General features: G+C 51.6%; 2 protein-coding genes across 5 annotated transcripts in view; both read right to left on the bottom strand.

The window, feature by feature from the left end:
* The window catches only part of DRC11L (dynein regulatory complex subunit 11 like), a 101,575-nt gene extending 87,016 nt beyond the window's left edge, over window positions 1–14,559 (bottom strand). For all 4 annotated transcript variants that reach the window (XM_075917568.1, XM_075917567.1, XM_075917565.1 and 1 more), the window contains exons 1-2: window positions 14,368–14,559; window positions 12,172–12,499 (exon numbers count right to left, since the gene is read on the bottom strand). In XM_075917568.1, coding sequence (XP_075773683.1) covers window positions 12,172–12,499; window positions 14,368–14,378 — 339 coding nt within the window. In that variant the 5' untranslated portion in view covers window positions 14,379–14,559. The remainder of the gene's footprint in view (window positions 1–12,171; window positions 12,500–14,367) is intronic.
* A 125-nt stretch (window positions 14,560–14,684) lies between these two features.
* H2BK1 (H2B.K variant histone 1) lies at window positions 14,685–17,259 on the bottom strand. Its single transcript, XM_075917569.1, has 2 exons — window positions 16,988–17,259; window positions 14,685–14,945 (listed from the first exon to the last, which is right to left on the bottom strand). Exons 1-2 carry the CDS (start codon window positions 17,111–17,113, stop codon window positions 14,709–14,711), a joined length of 363 nt encoding a protein of 120 aa, XP_075773684.1. The 5' UTR covers window positions 17,114–17,259; the 3' UTR covers window positions 14,685–14,708.
* Window positions 17,260–18,983: the final 1,724 nt, after the last annotated feature.

Raw genomic sequence — 18,983 nt, 5'->3', positions numbered from 1 at the left:
TTGTGTAAATTACATGGCCATGATATAAGAGGGAAGGTCCTTTTTGGATTGAGAACTGGTAAAAAGACAGGAAACAAAGGGTAGGAATAAATGGTAAATTTTCAGAATGGAGAGGGGTAAATAGTGGTGTCCCCCAAGGGTCAGTCCTGGGACCAATCCTTTTCAACTTATTCATAAATGATCTGGCGAAAGGGGTAAGCAGTGAGGTAGTAAAGTTTGCGGATGATACCAAACTGTTTAGGATAGTCAAGACAGAAGCAGACTGAGGGATTCCAAAAAGATTTTACCAAACTGAGTGATTGGGCAATAAAATGGCAAATGAAATTTAATGTGGATAAGTGTAAAGTAATGCACATCGGGAAAAATAACCCCAACTATACGTACAGTATGATGGGGGCTAATTTGGCTACGACAAATCAGGAAAGAGATCTTGGAGTTATCGTGGATAGTTCTCTGAAAACTTCCAGACAGTGTGCAGCGGCGGTCAAAAAGGCAAACAGGATGCTAGGAATTATTAAGAAAGGGATAGAAAATAAGACACAGAATATCTTACTGCCCCTGTATAAAACTATGGTACGCCCACATCTTGAATACTGTGTACAGATGTGGTCTCCTCACCTCAAAAAAGATATTTTGGCCTTGGAAAGGGTTCAGAAAAGGGCAACTAAAATGATTAGGGGTTTGGAATGGGTCCCATATGAAGAGAGGTTAAAGCGACTGGGACTTTTCAGTTTAGAAAAGAGAAGACTGAGGGGGGATATGATAGAGGTATATAAAATCATGAGTGGTGTGGAGAGGGCCGATAAAGAAAAGTTATTTATTAATTCCCATAATAGAAGAACTAGAGGACACCAAATGAAATTAATGGGTAGCAGATTTAAAACTAATAAAAGAAAGTTCTTCTTCACACAACATGTAGTCAACCTGTGGAACTCCTTGCCAGAGGAGGCTGTGAAGGCTAGGATTATAACAGAGTTTAAAGAGAAGCTAGATAATTTCATGGAGGTTAGGTCCATAAAAGGCTATTAGCCAGGGGATAAAATGGTGTCCTTGGCCTCTGTTTGTCAGAGGCTGGAGAGGGATGGCAGGAGACAAATCGCTTGATCATTGTCTTCGGTCCACCCTCTCTGGGGCACCTGGGGCTAGCCACTGTGGGCAGACAGGCTACTGGGCTAGATGGACCTTTGGTCTGACCCAGCACGGCCATTCTTATGTTCTAAGTGATAGATTTTGGCTGGGGTTGGGTTACAAATCATTTGAATGCGGGGGTGGAGGGGGTAATGAAATGTTGTTGCTCTCATTGTATGAGTAAAGGGCAGTAGAACAGTACTTAACCTGTACTGATTGAGGGCATCAAGAGAGAGGGTGGGGACAGGTGTTTTGCTGGATGGTCTGAGTCACAAGTACTATTTGACCTGCCTCTCTCCACTGTTTAAAGACAGAGCTGATTAGGCTCCATATCTAGTCTTTTGTTTTGTTAAGTGACCACTACAGCTGAAATCACTGCTAATCAGGTCTGAGTGCTTAGGTCTGCTGTGGGGACAGTGTTCCTGTGGGTCTTTGTGTAAGAGACAGCCCAGGCTCCACTAGCAGCGAGGTTCCCCCATTGAGAGCTCAGCTGAAGTCACTGAGAGCTGGGTGGAACCAACTCGCAGAGGTCACAGTGGCAGGTGGCAGCTGAAAGGGACAGCTCAGGGCCATTGGCAACAGAGCGGTGGAGTGAACGGTGACACAACGAACAACAGCAGCCAGAGCAAACAGTGAGGAGCTGGAGGAACAAGCAAGGTGCTTTCTTGCCCCCCATCTGGGAGGTGCACTCACGTGAAAGCACCTTGGAACTCGGAGTCTCCACTGACCAAGCACAACACCAGCGAGTGGGGTGAGGTGGAGGGGAAATGAGGGGCACGTTAAACATTTGTTTGTTGGACTCTATTCTAGTGACTGTCAAGTAACTGGATTTTGAGGGGAGCAGCCAGGTCACTGCTGCACCCAGAGGTAGGGGTGTTGGCCCCCGAAAATGGTATAAAAGGGGGGTCATGCGGGGTGTTGAATAGAAGCTCACTGTCTGCTAATACTATGTACGCTGTTCATGTGTTTGTATAATGTCTGTGTGTGCAATTATAAGCATGTACTTGTATGGACACTGAATATTTCCCTGCATGTGGTTGAGCATTGGGCAGGGCCTGGCCTATGGACATGCTAATTAGCAAGGCCCTGTGGGACAATGGCACTCAATGGGCCAAGGACACACCTAAAGAATGAGTGGTGACTCATACCTAAGGGCTACCAGCAGGGAACACAGGAATAAGGTGGACCAGGTGACCCGCTGTAGCCAAGGAGAGACCAGGAAGGAGGGATAAATAGGCCATGTGGTGGACTCCATTTTTATCTTCAGCTCAGCACTTCATCCCAGAGGCAGCATTGCAGGGATCGAAGAGCCGGAAAGACCTGTGAACCCATCCTGATTCTAGGATGTGCAACAAGGACGTTGTTAAGGGCCCAAAAGCAAACAATTCCGCTGTGTAGGAAAGATAGAAAATACGGCAAAAGACCAGCTTGGCTTAACAAGGAGATCTTGCATGATCTCAAAATAAAAAAGGAGTCATATAAAAAATGGAAACTAGGGCAACTAACAAAGGATGAATATAGGCAAGCAACACGGGAATGCAGGGGCAAGATTAGAAAGGCAAAGGCACAAAATGAGATCAAACTAGCTACAGGCATAAAGGGAAACAAGAAGACCTTTTATAAATACATTAAAAGCAAGAGGAAGACCAAGGACAGGGTAGGCCCACTGCTTAGTGAGGAGGGAGAAGCAGTAACAGGAAACTTGGAAATGGCAGAGATGCTCAATGACTTCTTTGTTTCGGTCTTCACCGAGAAGTCTGGAGGTGTGCCTAACGTAGTGAATACAAGCAGAGAGAGGGTAAGTTTAGAAGATAGGATACACAAAGAACAAGTTAAAAATCACTTAGGAAAGTTAGATGTCAGCAAGTCACCAGGTCCTGATGAAATGCATCCCAGGATACTCAAGGAGCTGATAGAGGAGGTATCTGAGCCTTTAGCTATGATCCTTGAAAAATCATGGCAGACAGGGGAGATTCCAGAAGACTGGAAAAGGGCAAATATTGTGCCCATCTATAAAAAGGGGAATAAGAACAACCCAGGAAACTACAGACCGGTCAGTTTAACTTCTGTCCCAGGGAAGATAATGGAGCAGGTAATTAAGGAAATCATATGCAAACACTTGGAAGGTAATAAAGTGATAGGGAATAGCCAGCATGGGTTTGTGAAGAACAAGTCATGCCAAACTAATCTGATAGCTTTCTTTGATAGGATAACGAGCCTTGAGGATAAGGGAGAAGCGGTGGATGTCATATACCTAGACTTTAGTAAGGCATTTGATACGGTCTCGCATGATATTCTTATTGATAAACTAGGCAAATATAACTTAGATAGGGCCACAATAAGGTGGGTGCATAATTGGCTGGATAACCGTACTCAGAGAGTTGTTGTTAACGGTTCTAAATCCTGCTGGAAAGGGATAACAAGTGGAGTTCCTCAAGGGTCTGTTTTGGGACCCGTACTGTTCAATATCTTCATCAACGATGTAGATATTGGGATAGAGAGTATGCTTATTAAGTTTGCAGATGATACCAAACTGGGTGGGGTTGCAACTTCTTTGGAGGATAGGGACATAATTCAAAATGACCTTAGCAAGTTAGAGAAATGGTCAGAGGTAAACAGGATGAGGTTTAATAAAGAGAAATGCAAAGTGCTCCACTTAGGAAGGAACAATCAGTTCCATACATACAAGATGGGAAGCGACTGTCTAGGAAGGAGCATGGCGGAAAGGGATCTAGGGGTCATAGTGGACCACAAGTTGAATATGAGTCAACAGTGTGATGCTGTTGCAAAAAAAGCAAATATGATTCTAGGTTGTATCAACAGGTGTGTTGTAAGCAAAACTCGTGAAGTCATTCTGCCGCTCTACTCTGCACTAGTTAGGCCTCAGCTGGAGTACTGTGTCCAGTTCTGGGCGCCACATTTCAAGAAAGATGTGGAGAAATTGGAAAGGGTACAGAGAAGAGCGACAAGAATGATTAAAGGTCTAGAGAACATGACCTATGAAGCCAGGCTTCATGAACTGGGCTTGTTTATTTTGGAAAAAAGAAGATTAAGGGGGGACATGATAGCGGTTTTCAAATATCTAAAAGGGTGTCACAAGGAGGAAGGAGAAAATTTGTTCCTCTTGGTTTCTGAGGACAGGACAAGGAGTAATGGGCTTAAAGTGCAGCAAGGGAGGTTTAGATTGGACATTAGGAAAAAATTCCTAACTGTCAGGGTGGTCAGATATTGGAAAAAATTGCCAAGGGAGGTAGTGGAATCTCCCTCTCTGGAGATATTTAAGAACAGGTTAGATAGACATCTGTCAGGGATGGTGTAGACGGAGCTTGGTCCTGCCTTGAGGGCGGGGGGCTGGACTCGATGACCTCTCAAGGTCCCTTCCAGTCCTATTATTCTATGATTCTATCTCTGCTAGAGCCTGCATCGAGAACTGGGAGATTCGATGCATGTAATGTATGATTCTTTAGCAACCTCACTCTCATGCTTTTCTTGCTTGTGATAATAAACCTTTACATTTAGATGCTAAAGGATTGGCCCAGCGTGATTTGTGGGTAAGGTCCAAAGGGTAAATTGACCAGGGATCTGTGGCTGGTTTCTTGGAACCGGACAGAACTTGTTCGGGGTAGGTGGGATTGGGTGCTAGGACCCCCCACCTGTGTATGAGGCCTGGAGCCATCTGGGGCACGGATATTGCTGGGGTGTCGGAGGGGTTTTGCTCATGAGGCTTCAGGCAGGCTGATGAAGCGCTCTGTGGGACTGGTTTGTGGCCTGGTTGGAGAGGTCACCAGTCTGGGGACTGTAACGAGCCCCGAGTTTGAGCAATTCGCCTTGAGCGGACGCCCTCAGCAGTGCCCAGACACGGCCCGGTCCGTCAGTGACTTTGCTCCAGAATGCTAGATTTGTGACTGGGAATGGAAACTTATAGAAATGTGTTTCCTAGTAGGCCAAGATTTTTAAAATGCATTATTTGCTAAGGTTGTTATCTCATATCGTTGCTATCTTGAGAGGTCATTATGTTGGGGAGTTTCTGTACTAAACATTTTATTATAATTAATTTTTACATAAGAATGGTCATACTGGGTCAGACCAGTGGTCCATATAGCCCAGTATCCTGTCCGCTGACAGTGGTCAAGGCCAGGTGCTTCAGAGGGAATGAACAGAACAAGTAATCAAGTCATCCATCCCCTGTTGTCCATTCAGTTGAAAAAGTGAAGAACTCTCTCAACACATTCAAAAAATTTGCATACATGGCTGGTGAATGCATTGATGCAAATGGGCATCAAATATTAAGTCATTGTGTACTTTATCTTGATGTCCGTGGTAGGCCAGTAGATGCATTTCTAGATGTTCAAGTTATAGAAAACACATCGGCTGCATCTGACAACCCACATCTTAGAAGAGTTAAATGCTTTTCAATTGGACCCCAAACAGATGGTTGCTTGTGCATTTGATGGAGCTGCAAAATTCTCTGGAAGACATGGTGGAGTACAAACTTTGCTGAGAGATAAGTGTAACCCTAATCTCTCCTATACACACTGCAGAGGCCATCTACTCCAACTAGCACTAGTACGAGCTGCAGAATCTTCAAAAGACATTTAAAAAGCTATAAATTTAATTTCTTCATTATATTCTTTTTTCAGTATGCGTCCAAAAAGATTGAATATCTTGGAAAACATAGAAGATACACTAGGACTGAAGTTCAAATTAGTCCAACCTGGGAAAACCCGCTGGCTTTCTCATGAGCGATCCTTGGCTATTATCTGAAAATTGCTCCAGCCATTATTACTGGCTTTGGAAAGTATCTACCAAGATGGGATGGATCTAAGTAGTGAGGCTGGTGGATTACATTTGCTACTACGTTCAGAGAAGACTACTGTATTGTCATTCTCTCTCTCGTAAATCTATTGTTGAAACCACTTGGGTCATTAAACAATGCCATCCAGGCATCTGCTACAACATCTGCTATCTTTGTCCAGCAATAGAAGCTACATTTGGATCAGAGAGCTATCCATTGAAAAAGTACTGGAAGAAGCAAAGATTTCAGTCCAGAAGTTGACTGATGAAGGCATTTATATTGAATCCTTAAGTGAAGAGGACAAGAAGTGTTTAAGACAACTACAAAGGACACAGACTTGATTCTTTAAAATCTACAACAGCGACTTCTAGATTCTACTCAACCTCTACGTAGCACTTACAGATGCCTGTCCTATAAAACACCTACAGTTGAGTGGAATGAGGTACTACCAGCAATGGGGCTGCCACGTGCTCAGGACAGAATAGAGAATTTGAACACAGAGTGGAATATCATATGACGAATGAAGATTTGACTTCAACTTCTTTTTTATCATCACTACTGGCTTGACTGGATCTTTGTGCTGTGTTTCCTGGGATGAAAGAAGTAGGAATTTCTCTCTTGCTACTCCCAGTCACAACAGCTAAGGATCAATGCCATGTGGTGGACTCCATTTTTGTCTTCAGCTCAGCACTTCATCCCAGAGGCAGCAGTGTAGGGATCGAAGAGCCAGAAAGACCTGTGAACCCATCCTGATTCTAGGATGTGCAACAAGGACTTTTATACCAGCAGCTGTAACATCTCTGCTAGAGCCTGCATCGAGAACTGGGAGATTTGATGCATGTAATGTATGATTCTTTAGCAACCTTACTCTCATGCTTTTCTTTCTTGTAATAATAAACCTTTAGTTGTTAGATGCTAAAGGACTGGCCCAGCGTGATTTGTGGGTAAGGTCCAAAGGGTAAATTGACCAGGGATATTCACCAAAGGATCAATGCCCACAAAACAGATATCAGACAGGATCACAAAGAAAAACCAGTTTCTTGCCATTTCAACCAGAAAAGACATTGTCTCAACAACTTGATTACCTGCATCCTGCTTCAAAGACCTTTTAAGACTGCATTTCAAAGAGAATCCTCTGAACTGTCATTCATGCTTAAATTCGACACTTTACACTCAAATTTGAATAAAGGCACTAATTATCTTACCCATTACAAAGATAGCTTCCCCAATTACCACCACTAATATCATTAGCTCACAGACCTTTACCTCCCCCCCCTTTCCCCTCCTCCATCCTGCTTCTGTTCTGCAATGTGATTTGTCCTTTTCATATTTGTTCATTTTTTTTAATTGTATTCTTTGGTATATATGGTTGTGACAATTTTCTTCCACTATTTGATCTGAGGAAGTGGGTCTGGCCCACAAAAGCTCATCACCTATTAAACCATCTTGTTAGTCTTTAAAGTGCTACACAGTCCTATTTTTTGTTTCCGATACAGTTGAGCGTTTTCTCATCATGGAATAGAATTCTGTGTTCTGAAAGAAGTCGCCTTCTGCCTGATCATGTGAATGAACTAATGAGCATATCAACTGAAGGAATGGAAGTGCCAGACACACGAGAAACCACCGAAGATGAACACATTGCATTCGAGACGTTCATTAACAGAGTTGTGCAAAATTATAACAAGAAGCCAGGAAGGATGTAGACGTAGTGCTTCAGAGAAGGCTTGAGTAGCCAACTTTAATTTGTGTGATTTTAAAACATGAGTTAAATCTAATAAAATGGTCATGAAACATTTTTCAGTTTTTACTGTGGTGCCATACAGCCCACCTTCACCCTCACGGTCTCACCCCTCATTGGCCCCGACACCCCCCCTAATTTCAATTCATGAAGAAAACACTGAGAACTGATCTTTGTGGGACCCTACTCATTATGCCCTTCCAGCTTGACTAAACCACTGAAAACTACTTGCTGGGAATATTTTTTCAACCAGCTCTGAACCTACCTCATAGTAGTTCCATCTAACTTGTATTTCCTTAGTTTGTTCAGGACTCATGTGAGATTATATCAAAAGCCTTACTAAAATCAAGTTATTCCACAACTACTACTTCTCTCCATTGACAAGGCTTGTTACCCTGTCACAGAAAGCACTGATGCTGGTTTTACATGATTTGTGCTTCGTGTGTTACATGAGTGTTACTTATCACCCCTTCATCTTCTAGGTGTCTGCAAATGATTTGCTTCGTTAGTTGCTCCATTACCTTTCCAGATGCCAAAGTTAAGCTGACTGGGCTATAATGCCTCATTTCTCCTTTCATAGCTAGGCACTGTAATTGCCCCTTTTCCAGGCCTCTTGCATTTCTCCCTCCCGTCTTCCATGGTTTCTGAAGAGAATTGCTAATGGCTGTGATAGCCATGGAGAGGCCGGGAAGATAATGGCCACGGACATTTGGCACCTAACAATTAGCAACCATAGATGGCAGCAGCATGTGACTGGCTGGAGAACAAAGGGCTAAGGAGGCAGCCAGGGTGACCAGCTGCCACCTCCGTCCATGTTTCTGGCAGACAGACAGTGGAAGATGCTCTTAAACTGGAATTAAAGAGGGGCCAGAGGAATCTATGACTGACCCAGATAGCAGAAAGCTACAGCATAGTCTCTTTATGTTAATTAAGGATTCCCCACTGTTCCAGATATCTGGTGAGCCCCCTCTGCTTTTACACCAATGAGGGTATGTCTACAGTGGCAGCTTCTTGTGCAAGAACAGCCATTCTTGGGCAAAAAGTTGCCAGCTGTCTACACTGGCTGCTTGAATTTCCGCAAGAACACTGACAATCTCATGTAAGAAATCAGTGCTTCTCGCAGAAATACTATCCTGAACGGGAGCAGCAAAGAGTCCTTTTGCGCAAAAGGGCCAGTGTAGACAGCTCAGATTTGTTTTGCGCAAAAAAGCCCCGATCATGAAAATGGCAATCAGGGCTTTTTTGCGCAAAAGCGTGTCTAGATTGGCATGGACGCTTTTCCGCAAAAAGTGCTTTTGCGGAAAAGTGTCCGTGCCAATCTAGACGCTCTTCTCTGCAAATGCTTTTAACGGAAAACTTTTCCATTAAAAGCATTTGCGGAAAATCATGCCAGTCTAGACTTAGCCGAAGAGTTATTCCTCTCCCCACGAGGAATAAGCCCTCTTTTGCAAGAGCTCTTCCACAAGAGGCCAGTGTAGACAGGCAACATGAATTTCTTGCGCAAGAAGCCCCTATGGTTAAAATGGCCAACAGAGCTTTCTTGCGCAAGAGAGTGTCCACACTGCCATGGATGCTCTTGTGCAAAAGCACATGCCAGCATAGACGTGCGCTTGGGGAAGACTTTTTGCACAAGAACTCTTCTGCAAAATAGTTCTTGCGCAAGAAGCTGCCAGCGTAGACATAACGGCTGTGTCTACACTGGCAAGTTTTTCCCGGAAAATCATCTGATTTTCTGGAAAAACTTGCCAGCTGTCTACACTGGCCGCTTGAATTTCCGGAAAAGCACTGACGATCTAATGTAAAATCATCAGTGCTTTTCCAGAAAAACTATGCTGCTCCCGTTTGGGCAAAAGTCTTTTTCCGAAAGACTTTTGCCCGAAAGGGCCAGTGTAGATAGCATAGTTCTGTTTTCCACAAAAAAGCCCCGATCGCGAAAATAGCCAGCGGGGCTTTTTTGCGGAAAGGCGCATCTAGATTGGCCACGGACGCTTTTCCGGAAAAAAGTGCTTTTCTGGAAAAGCGTCCTGCCAATCTAGACACGCTTTTCCAAAAATGCTTTTAACAGAAAAGTTTTCCGTTAAAAGCATTTCTGGAAAATCATGCCAGTGTAGACGTAGCCAACCTGACTGAGTCACCAGGGAGTGAGAAGGTGGGGGTGCATTGCTCCCTGTAGGGGTATAGGTCTCCATGAGCTCTCCAGCTCAGGTGGGTGAGCTGAAGGGAGCTTCGGGCACGAAGGCAGGGTGCAGAAGCAGGTTTAGGCCCAGGAGGTGGTAAAGCTAAGAGCTTTGCCCTGTGAAAGAGCATGGCCCTGGGACTCTTCCAGAGCACTGGGCCTCTGGACATTTGAAAACCTGCATTCCTGGATGACTAACTTTGCATTTGATTACCCTATATTAAAGCGGACTTTGTTTGAATGGGTCCAACTTGCCAAGCAGTCTAGGGTTCTGTGCATGACTTTCCTTTCCTTGTTGTTTTAACAGTGATCAGCTGAGTCTTGCTCCCTTCAGAATCCCCTCGAAACACTCACACTCAGCTCTCTCCCTCCCCCCCGATAAGTTTGAGATCTGTCCGTTTCCCAGCTCACAATCCACTTACTGCCACTTTGCCTTGTCGGGGCTAGTGCAGCCTGACGATAGACACATCACTTCCAGGTGGCATCAGCTAGGGCTACTTGTCATCAGTTGATCACCACTAGAGTGGCGCTCTGCTCGCAGGTGTTGGTATGCGTGCCCATCTGAGCAGTGAGCCAGCACTGCAGACTGAGAGTGCCCTCACCTCCCCCCCAATCAAACAGGGGCAAAGGCCCTCAGCCGGGCTTATTTCCAAATGAAGCACAGACTCCAGCTCCCTGGGGCAGTGTCCACGTCTCTGCTAGTACAGGAGTGTCCCTGACAGTCGGCCACTTCAATCAGGGGTAGGATTTTCCGCTGCCCCCGTGGCAGGATGAGGGCAACCCCCAAACCATGTTTTTACACTCAAGCAAGTTGTATCAGGGCACCATCCTCTGGCCAAACTAGGTGCTACCCATTACATTGTACATGGCAGGTTGATCAAAACATCCTGGACAACAGGCTGTCATCCCAGACCTTATCCTGAACCCAGGTTGGTACATCCCTGTTACCTACAAGGAGTGGGTTTGTACCAAGCTATTTCCTAAGGGGGTGTTCTGGCACCACCTTTCCAGAGCGTGTGTGCATGCGTGGCCTGCATCTAGTACTGCGGACGCTTGAGTTTCTGCAAGGTCAGTCCCTGTTGGACAGGTGGCAGGGCGAACATCAACCTGTCTGTACATCATACTTCAGCCATGGGTTTTCCTTCCATTTACTGCCAAGGCAGGCACAGAAACCCAAGGGCCCTTCTAAATCTTCCCCCACAGCAGCAAAGAGTCTATGAATGTCAGGGAGAGATACCATGGCAGGCCAGGGCCCTTGGGAAGCTTGGTAAGGATGTTCAGATGAGGTTAATTGACTCAGCGACTAGCCTTTCACCCTCACTCTGTGGTTGCTGCTGCACATTTATCCCCATTGACAAGTGGGTTTGTGGCCATCTGACAGCGGGCCAGTCACCATGCTCCTGTTTCAGACACTTTGTCCCTCACAGAGAGGGAACAGGCCCTATTGGCTCTCAGCCAACCCCCTCCACCCCGCCTCCCAACAGGGAATGGGGATGTTCAGCAGAGCACCACCCACAGACACCCAAATGCCCCCCCCCCCCCATCAGCCCACTAGCCACAGCTCCCAGCCCAGCCTCCGCCCCTCCCCCTCCCGCATACCCAGACTCAGCCCAACACCTCCCCCCAGAACTGTCCCAGCCATTCACTCTGATGTCTCCCTGGCTCGGGAGCAGTCTGGCTGCCCAGCAATGCCCACCTGTACCCCAAGAAAAGGGGGTCACACGCTGGCACACAGGAGGGCAGCCCCACTCAGACAGGGCCCAGCAAGCTGCTTCTCCATCCTGATGAAGGGCCAAACCCAAGTGGCACTGAACCAAGCACACTGGGTGCAACGCCTCACTCCAGCTCGGCCCTGTTGCCCCATCCCGATGGAGCCGTCGTGCAAGGCCCAAGCAGCGTTGCAGCCTCCCCCATTCACATTTGGCTCTGTCACCCCTCCAGCCTCATGGAGGGGCAGAGGTTAACTGGAATGGTGCTAGAACCCCATGCCCAGGGGGATGGGCCAGAGCACCGCTCCCTGCCGCATTGAAGGTGCGGGAGTTGCTCTCCGGACAGCTCCACCCTGGATCATCAGCCTGGGGTGGTTTACCCAGGCCCCTGCTTGCAGTGCGCTTGTAGGCAGTCAATGCAGCTGTCCGGAAGGAGCCGTGAGTAACCCAGCAACACTGCTCCACTCTGTGTCAGTCGAGTCCACCCCACTGCTCCCATGCCGCTGCCCCACACCAGTCCAGTACCCCCCAGCAACACTGACTCCCACTGCTCCATCTCCACTGCAAGAAATGCAGCCCCCGCCCAGCTCGCTGCAGCCCACAGGCACCCCCATGCCCCTCTCACTGGGGTGAGCTTGAGGTCCTGAAGCACATCATCCATGTAGTGATACTCCGAGAGCTCCATCTCCACCATCTCGTTCTTGAGCTCCAGCACCCGGCCCATCACCCCCTCAAGCACGCGCCGGAGCACCAAGCGCTTCTGCGGATGCACCATCTGGTCATAGCAGGTCTCCAGGCAGCGCAGGATCTGCACGTAGCGCAGGAACAGGGTGGCCACCATCTGGAAGAACAGCCGCTGGCTCTTCTCCGGCTGCAGGGGCTGGGACGGCAGCTCCTGGCCCAGCAGCTCGTTTAGGGCAGCCTGGGACTCGAGCCACAACCTGGTGTAGGCACTGGAGAGAGAACGCAGCAAGTCCTGGGATGGGGGCTGCAGGTGTGGCCACCCACCACCGACAACACTGGGCCAAAGTGCCCCCATCTCCCGCTAAGCAACGACCCCCCAGCAGCAGGTGTGGCCACCCACCACGCTGGGCCTAAGTGCCCCCATCTCCCGCTAAGCAACGACCCCCCAGCAGCAGGTGTGGCCACCCACCACCGACAACACTGGGCCAAAGTGCCCCCATCTCCCGCTAAGCAACGACCCCCCAGCAGCAGGTGTGGCCACCCACCACCGACAACACTGGGCCAAAGTGCCCCCATCTCCTGCTAAGCAACGACCCCCCAGCAGCAGGTGTGGCCACCCACCACCCAGGGCCTAAGTGCCCCCGTCTCCCGCTAAGCAACGACCCCCCAGCAGCAGGTGTGGCCACCCACCACCCAGGGCCTAAGTGCCCCCGTCTCCCGCTAAGCAACGACCCCCCAGCAGCAGGTGTGGCCACCCACCACCCAGGGCCTAAGTGCCCCTGTCTCCCGCTAAGCAATGACCCCCCAGCAGCAGGTGTGGCCACCCACCACCCACCACCCAGGGCCTAAGTGCCCCTGTCTCCCGCTAAGCAATGACCCCCCAGCAGCAGGTGTGGCCACCCACCACCCACCACCCAGGGCCTAAGTGCCCCCATCTCCCGCTAAGCAACGACCCTCCAGCAGCAGGTGTGGCCACCCACCACGCTGGGCCTAAGTGCCCCCATCTCCCGCTAAGCAATGACCCCCCAGCAGCAGGTGTGGCCACCCACCACGCTGGGCCAAAGTGCCCCCATCTCCCGCTAAGCAACGACCCCCCAGCAGCAGGTGTGGCCACCCACCACCCAGGGCCTAAGTGCCCCCGTCTCCCGCTAAGCAACGACCCCCCAGCAGCAGGTGTGGCCACCCACCACCCAGGGCCTAAGTGCCCCCATCTCCCGCTAAGCAACGACCCCCCAGCAGCAGGTGTGGCCACCCACCACCCAGGGCCTAAGTGCCCCCGTCTCCCGCTAAGCAATGACCCCCCAGCAGCAGGTGTGGCCACCCACCACCCAGGGCCTAAGTGCCCCCGTCTCCCGCTAAGCAACGACCCCCCAGCAGCAGGTGTGGCCACCCACCACCCAGGGCCTAAGTGCCCCCATCTCCCGCTAAGCAACGACCCTCCAGCAGCAGGTGTGGCCACCCACCACCCAGGGCCTAAGTGCCCCCATCTCCCGCTAAGCAACGACCCCCCAGCAGCAGGTGTGGCCACCCACCACCCAGGGCCTAAGTGCCCCCGTCTCCCGCTAAGCAATGACCCCCCAGCAGCAGGTGTGGCCACCCACCACCCAGGGCCTAAGTGCCCCTGTCTCCCGCTAAGCAACGACCCCCCAGCAGCAGACACCCTCCCTGGAGCCCACGAGCAGGTTGCACAAGAACGACATGGAAACGCAGCAGGTTTAATTGGCCCCCTCCATGGACAGGCATCATCCTGCCTCATGCTCCACCCCCTCCCTCCAGTCAGGCAACCAAGCGGATGCATTGACTGCCCCTTTGTGACCTTCACTGGCCCCCTACCTCATCCCCCAGTACCCACACGCTGTCCCCAGGCTCACATGCACCACAGTACCCCTGCGCCTCTCAACCCACCCCCACTGCCTGCACCACACTACCCCTGCCCCACAGTCACCCCCCATGCTGCTCCTCAGACTCCCCACTGCCCGCCCCCTGCCCCACAATGCCCTCGTACCTGCTCAGATCCCCCAGTGCCCACACCCACCCACTGCACTGACCCCACCCCACAATACCCCTGTGCCCCTCGGACTGCTCATTGCTCCCTGCCCCTCCCACCAAGGGCAGCCTAGGCAGTCGCATGCCTCACCGGCTGGACATGGCCCCACACACGCCCCGTTCACGCTCAGGTGGAGGATTGTCCTGTCACCCTGGTGACCAAACCCCGCCCCCCATTGAGCAGGTGGCTCCCATGGAGACCATGGAACGTGGACCAGTTGCAGGCAGAACCGGCCTTGCCCCCCAGTGGTGTGGGGCCCTGCAGCTGGCAGGGAGGGCCAGGCACAGCAGTGATCAGTGGCAGAATCGCTTACTGCCCCCGGCCCCCCGAGAGTCACTGCGCCATGTTCAAGGATGCAGGTTTTATTCCTGTGGATTAGGACAGATTCAGCCTCTCCTCAGCCCCTCCCCCCCCCCCCACCCCTGTGCGGGTCACTTGCTGCTGGTGTACTTGGTGACAGCTTTGGTGCCCTCCGACACGGCGTGCTTGGCCAGTTCCCCCGGCAGCAGCAGGCGCACGGCCGTCTGCACCTCACGGCTGGTGATGGTGGAGCGCTTGTTGTACTGCGCCAGGCGCGAGGCCTCCGTGGCGATGCGCTCAAAGACGTCGTTCACAAAGGAGTTCATGATGCTCATGGCTTTCGAGGAGATGCCAGTGTCAGGGTGAACCTGGCAGGCAAGAGAAGTGTGGGAGGAGGGGTAATGGTCACGCTCCTGCCCCCCCCCCCCATCCCGCCCTGGGGCCAGCCTCCGTCCCTTGCCCTGTGCCGGGGGGCTGCAGGAAGGGGCGGGACAGCATGCCACCGCAGGCAGAAGGGACGTTTCTGGGCCCACGAGGGAGCAGAAATTAGGGCCTCTGAACCTAAGCCCACGTTCCAGCTGGATTGGCCATAGGCAGCCTCGGCCTGTCATCCAGTCGGCATTGCAGCCATATCCAGAGGCTCATTTAGGGCCTGCAGGCAGCATCTGGCCCGGAGCGCACCCCTCCTGGGAACAGAGGCTGCGGGCAGGTGGCCCCTAGTGTTTCCATAGCTACTCTGCACACATGTGCAGCCCCTGAGCAGGGTGGAAAGCCAGCGCAGGCATCAGCACCCTCTAGATACGGGGGAGCTGCTCCCTACTTCCCCCAGGCTGCGGCCAGAGAGCAGAGCTGTCAAGCAGGACTCAGCCATGGGAACCCAGCAGGTCAATAGAGGCCAACTCCCTCCCCCAGCACCTACGTAGAACAGAGGTGCAAGCCAGCCCATGCGCCCGGCCCCCTGCTCCAGCAAGAGCCGGCCAGCCGGGGCACACCTATGCAGGAGGCGCAGCACGCTCCCAGCTGGGCTCCTGGGATGGCTTTCGGCTAAGGAGCAGGCAGGTTAAAGGGGTCAGCAGGGGGTGCGCTCCCCCACTGGACTAGGACTGCCCCAGCCCCAAGCCCATCCCCAGGGCACCATTTACAGAGGAAAGGGGGCTGAAGCCCCCCCACCCGAGATTCCCATGGAGAGGCTGCCTGCTGTTCCCCTGCCCTCAGGGAGCGGGCGCACACAGCCAGGCTGCCCCAGGGATAGGCCCGGCTCCTGCATTAGGAAGGCAGGATAAGGGACCTACTGAAGGTAGGGAGGTGGCACGGGGTCTCCAGTGAACTCAGGAATAGGGCATCAGGCTCTGGAGCACAGGGTGGGGGGGCTCAGTCCTACCCCCCTTCTGCCCATCCAGACAGCAGCCAGGCCCCAACACCAGCTGCCCCGGGATGGAGCTGGATCCCCAGTAGGAAGGCAGGATAAGGGACCCCCTGTGAAAGGGGGCAGGAGTGACCGACCAACACTGAGCTTCCCTATTGCTGCCCAGACGGGTGACGGGGAACAGCAGGCAGCATCCTGGAGCTAAGGGGGTGAGCCCCTACCTTCCTTAACTAGACCCTTGTCCCCACACGCCTCAGCACTGGGCCCCCCACCCCAGCACTGGTGCTTCCTGCTCTGGCAGTACAGGCACCTCACAGGCTGGGCCGGGGGCAGCCCTGGTCTCAGAGACACTAACCTAGGGACCCTGCAGTCACGTGTGGCCCACGGATTTCAGAGCCACTGGCTGGCTGGAGGAGCTCGTGGGCTGCCCCAGGACCGGGTGCTGCTGGCAAGAGCGGATGGAGCCCAGAAGGGAGTGGAGTTTGCATGGACACCAGAGGCATAGGCCGAAGCGGGATAGCGGGGCATGGGGGAAGGAGGCTAATGCTGAGCCTCAGAAGAAGCTTCCTGGCCTGGCCCCATTGCACACAGGAGGCGCAGAGGGAAAGCCATGGGGATGGAGCCCAGAAGGGAGTGGAGTTTGCATGGACACCAGAGGCATAGGCCGAAGCGGGATAGCGGGGCATGGGGGAAGGAGGCTAATGCTGAGCCTCAGAAGAAGCTTCCTGGCCTGGCCCCATTGCACACAGGAGGCGCAGAGGGAAAGCCATGGGAAGGAGCTGCCAGCAACAGCCCGGTCCTAGGTCCCAGGCCAGGACTAGGGCCAGCCCAGGGTCTTGCAGAGCCCATGCCCCTCGCCAGCACCTCCCCACAGTTAGCAACACCCAGAGACCCCAGAAGGCTGGAGTCACACACTGTGCCCAGAAGCAGACACACGTCAAGTCCCATCCCCCAACCATAATCTCCCTCTGGAAACAACAGCAAAAGGTCTAGAATGGAGTCAGTGCTCAGAGTCACAGGGCAGGGGGGGGGCACTTTGCTCACCTGCTTCAGCACTTTGTAGATATAGACTGAATAGGTCTCCTTCCGCTTCACCTTCCGCTTGGACTTCTTGTCCCCAGAGGCTGGGGTTGGGGCTCTGCCTCGCCTCTTCCCAGCTTCTGCACTCATTCCTGAGAGCGTGACAGCAACCCCCTGCCCCACTGCTAGAGATGGCTTTATAATGAGGGCCGCACCTACCACAGGTGAGACCACTAAGGAGGGGAGGAGCTCCCAGGAGTGGATCCAGCCAACAATTCTTCCTCAGGGAGAGCCCCACCTGCCCAGACAGCAACGTAGAGGAACCCAGTTTGGTTAAAGGACATTTTATTGTCTTAGCAATCAGTCAACACCTCCCAAAGACAGAGCCCTGAGTCCCCCCTGCCCAGCAAAGGGCCAGGATATGTCTGCACTGGGTACTGGAGAGTTGTCTCCTAGGGCTACCCCTGCACAGTGGGAACACTGCAAATCTAACAGGGGGACCAAGCAACCTTCCCGCAGGAGCTGCTGACACTAGCTGGTGCAGAAGTATGTGGGTGCAGGGGGGCATAACAGGCACTGCTGCCCCCTGGTGCTTAGCAGCATGAAGGAAACATGGTCCAGCTTCAGGATCAGCGGCAGGGAGGTAACTGTTGCAAGCCAATGTGACCCCATCCTCAGCCCAAACTAGCCCAGGTTCCTCAGGGAAGTCACATTCGACTTGCACAAAGGAGACTGGGGCGAAGTCTGTGGCAATAGTGGGCATGCCTGCTCCCTGGTGTCAGTGTGAATCCCTTCACCAGAAGGGGCGATGAAGGGCTGACATACGGGATGAGCCTCAAGTTCTCCTGGTCCACCCTGTGACCACAAACTAGTGGTAGAAACCAGGAGGCACAAAGCAAAGTCTTCACTCAGTGCAGAGTGACTGTGCAGCCAATGCAATGGAGAAGAGACTGAGGTGCTCTGTACCCACTGTCCCCTCAGCTGATGAAGAGTCACAAAAGACATCTCCTAAAAGGGTAAGTGAAATCTGTCTGCCCCTGGTTGCTGGAGCTAGGAGAAAGCCCTATGTCAGAGAGCCCACAGTTCCAGCTGAGGAAACGAAGACAATCACTAGACATGGGGTTATATCCCACACATGGGCTACGTCTAGACTGCCAGGATTTTCCGCAAATGCTTTTAACGGAAAAGTTTTTTCGTTAAAAGCATTTGCAGAAAAGAGCATCTAAATTGGCACGGACGCTTTTGCGCTAAAGCACTTTTTGTGGAAAAGCATCTGTGCCAATCTAGACACGATTTTGCGCAAGAAAGCCCTGATTGCCATTTTCGCCATCAGGGCTTTTTTGCGCAAAACGGTTCTCAGTTGTCTACACTGGCCCTCTTACGCAAAAGCATTTGCGCAAGAGGGCTTTTTCCCGAATGGGAGCAGCATTGTATTTGCACAAGAACACTGACGATCATACATTAGATCATCAGTGTTCTTGCGCAAATTCAAGCGGCCAGTGTAGACACCTGGCAAGTTTTTCCACAAAAGTAGCCACTTTTGCGGAAAAACTTGCCAGTCTAGACGCAGCTATGGTGTCTGACCCCATCCTGGGAGAGTCCCAGACACCTCTGACTGGGAGCAGGCTAAGGGGTGCCTGGCTCTTCCTTTCCCTTTGGCAGACCTTGTACAGCTTGTCTCTCCAACAGCAACTCACTGACTTGTATTTTATTCCTGGCCCGTCCCCAGGAAGAAGGCTCAGAGTGCATGTCCATAGGGAATTACAAGCATCCATCACCATGTAGGAGTGGGGGCACAAAGTGTCTGAGAGGCTCGTTCTGTGAGCACAGAAAACCCAAACACTAATGAATGTTCTGAGAACTTGCCACTTGCTCCAGTCCTGTGTCTGACTTCTCATGTGCCCCTGGCTGCAGGGGTCAGTCTCCATGGACAGTGATGGGAAAGGGGCAGGAAGCACACGAGAGCCTGGCTCTAGCAATGAGCAAAGACATTGGTGCCAGACCCCATGTCTGCTGGGGA

This window comes from Pelodiscus sinensis, unplaced genomic scaffold, assembly GCF_049634645.1.
Source record: "Pelodiscus sinensis isolate JC-2024 unplaced genomic scaffold, ASM4963464v1 ctg63, whole genome shotgun sequence".
Classification (NCBI taxonomy): Eukaryota; Metazoa; Chordata; order Testudines; family Trionychidae; genus Pelodiscus; species Pelodiscus sinensis.
Note: the sequence above shows the minus strand (reverse complement) of the source record. Positions and strands in the feature narration are given on the sequence as shown.

Bases quoted from the DNA above. Each gene is read 5' to 3' on its own strand.
- H2BK1 (XM_075917569.1), bottom strand. From the start codon at position 17,113: ATGAGTGCAGAAGCTGGGAAGAGGCGAGGCAGAGCCCCAACCCCAGCC. The intron at 14,946-16,987 runs GTGAGCAAAGTG...CTTGCCTGCCAG, and splicing joins TCTACAAAGTGCTGAAGCAG to GTTCACCCTGACACTGGCAT.